General features: G+C 41.3%; 1 gene segment (V, D, J or C); it reads left to right on the top strand.

Annotated features, from left to right (window-relative positions):
* The first annotated feature begins 210 nt into the window (after positions 1-210).
* Positions 211-819, top strand: LOC101585962. The segment is given in 2 exon segments: positions 211-338; positions 440-819. Coding segments are annotated over 2 exon segments (426 nt in total).
* The last annotated feature ends 1,605 nt before the right edge of the window (positions 820-2,424 follow it).

Genomic DNA, 2,424 nt, shown 5'->3' with positions numbered 1-2,424 from the left:
AAAATAAAACTGGATGAAGAGATAAATATCGAACTTTTTATAATTGGTGTTCATATTTTCGAAAAAAATATGTCACCAAACTTCCTCAGTACACTCATATAGGATGTTACCTCTGCCTTCTCTAAATGATCCTTCCGAAGAGCTAGTTTTATAGCAGGAGACCATGCAAATAAGGCGTCCCTCTGCTGATGAAAACCAGCCCAGCTCTGACCCTGCAGCTCTGTTGTGGAGCGCAATCCTGAATGCCAGATTTTCCCACTCGGTGATCAGGACAGACCACAGACAGCTGATTATGGAGCCTGTGCTGAGCTGGGTTTTCTTCCTTATTGTTTTTAAAGGTAATTTACAGGAAGAAGAGACACTGCGTGTGAATGGCACAAATGGGATAAACATTGGCCATGTGTGACAATTCCTGAGCAGGATGTCTTTCTGTCTGCAGGTGTCCAGGCTGAGGTGCAGCTGCTGGAGTCCGGGGGAGGTTTGGTGAAGCCCGGAGGTTCCCTGAGACTCTCCTGCGTGGCCTCAGGATTCAACTTCGGAGGCTATGGCATGCACTGGATCCGCCAGGCTCCGGGGAAGGGGCTGGAGTGGATCGCCTACATCAGTAGTAGTAGTGGTACTATATACTACGCAAACTCCGTGAAAGGTCGGTTCACCATCTCTAGAGAAAACAGCCAAAACACCCTGTATCTGCAAATGAACAGCCTGAGAACCGAGGATACCGCAGTGTATTACTGTGCTAGAGACACAGTGAGAAAACTTCAGTGTGGGGCCAGACAGAAACTGTCCTGCAGGGGCGCTCAGAACCAGCAGGGGTAGCTGTTGTACAGGAAGAACCAGGCAGGACCTCAGGAGCAGGTGCAGAGAAGGAAGCAGTGGAGGGGGAGTTCCTGTTTCAGTAAACATTCTGCATTACATCCAATTGCATAAATTCATATGAAATAGCACCTATTTCATCTCATATATGAATTTCATTTGATGGATAAACATGACTTCTATGCATGTTGAAGTGATTTGTATGTATCACAAATTAACTTGTAAATTTTGGTGAGTTTTCTGTTGAATTTCCTAACCCTAAAAACGAATCTGTCGAATTCAGTCCTAATTATGAGGAGCTGTCTCATGTAGAAATAAATGATTGACATTTTAGAATTAAATTCTTTAATTAGGAAATTAAATCCTACTTGAGTAAGAAATTCTCAATTAAATTTTATCTGCATAGTTTGGATGTGGCTGAGGTTATTTACTGACAACAGAAGGCCCACACTAAGGAGGTTTGTTGGATGAATGGTATTAAAGGGAAACAAAGAAGGAAGAATCACTTGTGTTTCTTGAGAGGCACTTCAGTGTTAATCTCCGCATTGTACCTCATTTCCTGGATTTCAATACAGACTCTTCAGCCTTCTAGAGCAGACTCCAGCCTCGTGCACAGAGCCTTCAACCTTATGGTGCAGACCCATCAGATTTCCACCACAGACACTCAGGCTCCTGATACAGACTTGCTTAGGAAACTACAATGAGCTTCAGGTCTTGGACCACATCCTCCAGATTTACAGCGTGTTCACAGCTATTTTGTACTCTTCCACACCTGACTCTATGGGCAGCATGGTGAGCTAGTATTGCAAATTCTTTTATATTTGTATATATTACAGTCAATTTGTCTCTCTTTTCACTGATACATTCTGCACTATTCTTTTGGGTACTAGAAATTCTAAAATTTATAATAAGCAGTGTGCAAGCATTCTTCCTTTCAGTCTTATCACCTCCTCATTTTGCTCTCTCTCCCTCCATTTCTCGCTTTCTCCCTTTCGCTATCTCTCCCTTCCTCCCTATCATAACGTTCATCTTTATTTTTATTCCATGTATCACTAAAGCAATAGAGATTACATAAAATATAATACTCTAGTTTCATAATATTCATTTTTCTTTCCAATTGAGACTATCAATTCTGCTTGTATACATTTCCTTTACCATACCTCATCTAATACTGTCTTTTCTAGTTATGTTCCTATGCCTAAATATTCCTCCAAAATGTTTTGATATATAATAATATTTACATGGCTATAGTTTTCTGTGAAGAAAGGACATAGTGAAAGAAGCAAATCATTTGCATATCCTGACCCCACACATACTTGCTAAGCAGAGCTGATGTGATATTCTCACATGAAAACAACTATCTTAGTTACTTTCCTCCTGTGGCTGGCACAAAAATACGCAACATCCAAAATTAAGTAAGAAAAGATTTCTTTAAGCACAGGTAGTGGAAGTTTCAGTCCATACTCAGCTGGCTCCAAGGCAAATGGCACATGGCAGAGGAAGCTGTTCATGGTGAATAAATAGCAAAGATCAAAGGGAGGCACAGCAGCTGCCTCAGATAGCAAGCCTGTCTCCCCTCCTTACATTGTATTAAGGCTATCTGATCCA

The sequence above is a fragment of the Octodon degus genome, unplaced genomic scaffold (assembly GCF_000260255.1).
Source record: "Octodon degus isolate 3935 unplaced genomic scaffold, OctDeg1.0 scaffold00255, whole genome shotgun sequence".
NCBI lineage: Eukaryota > Metazoa > Chordata > Mammalia > Rodentia > Octodontidae > Octodon > Octodon degus.
The sequence above is the reverse complement of the archived record's forward strand: the minus strand, read 5'-3'. Positions and strand labels throughout refer to the sequence as shown.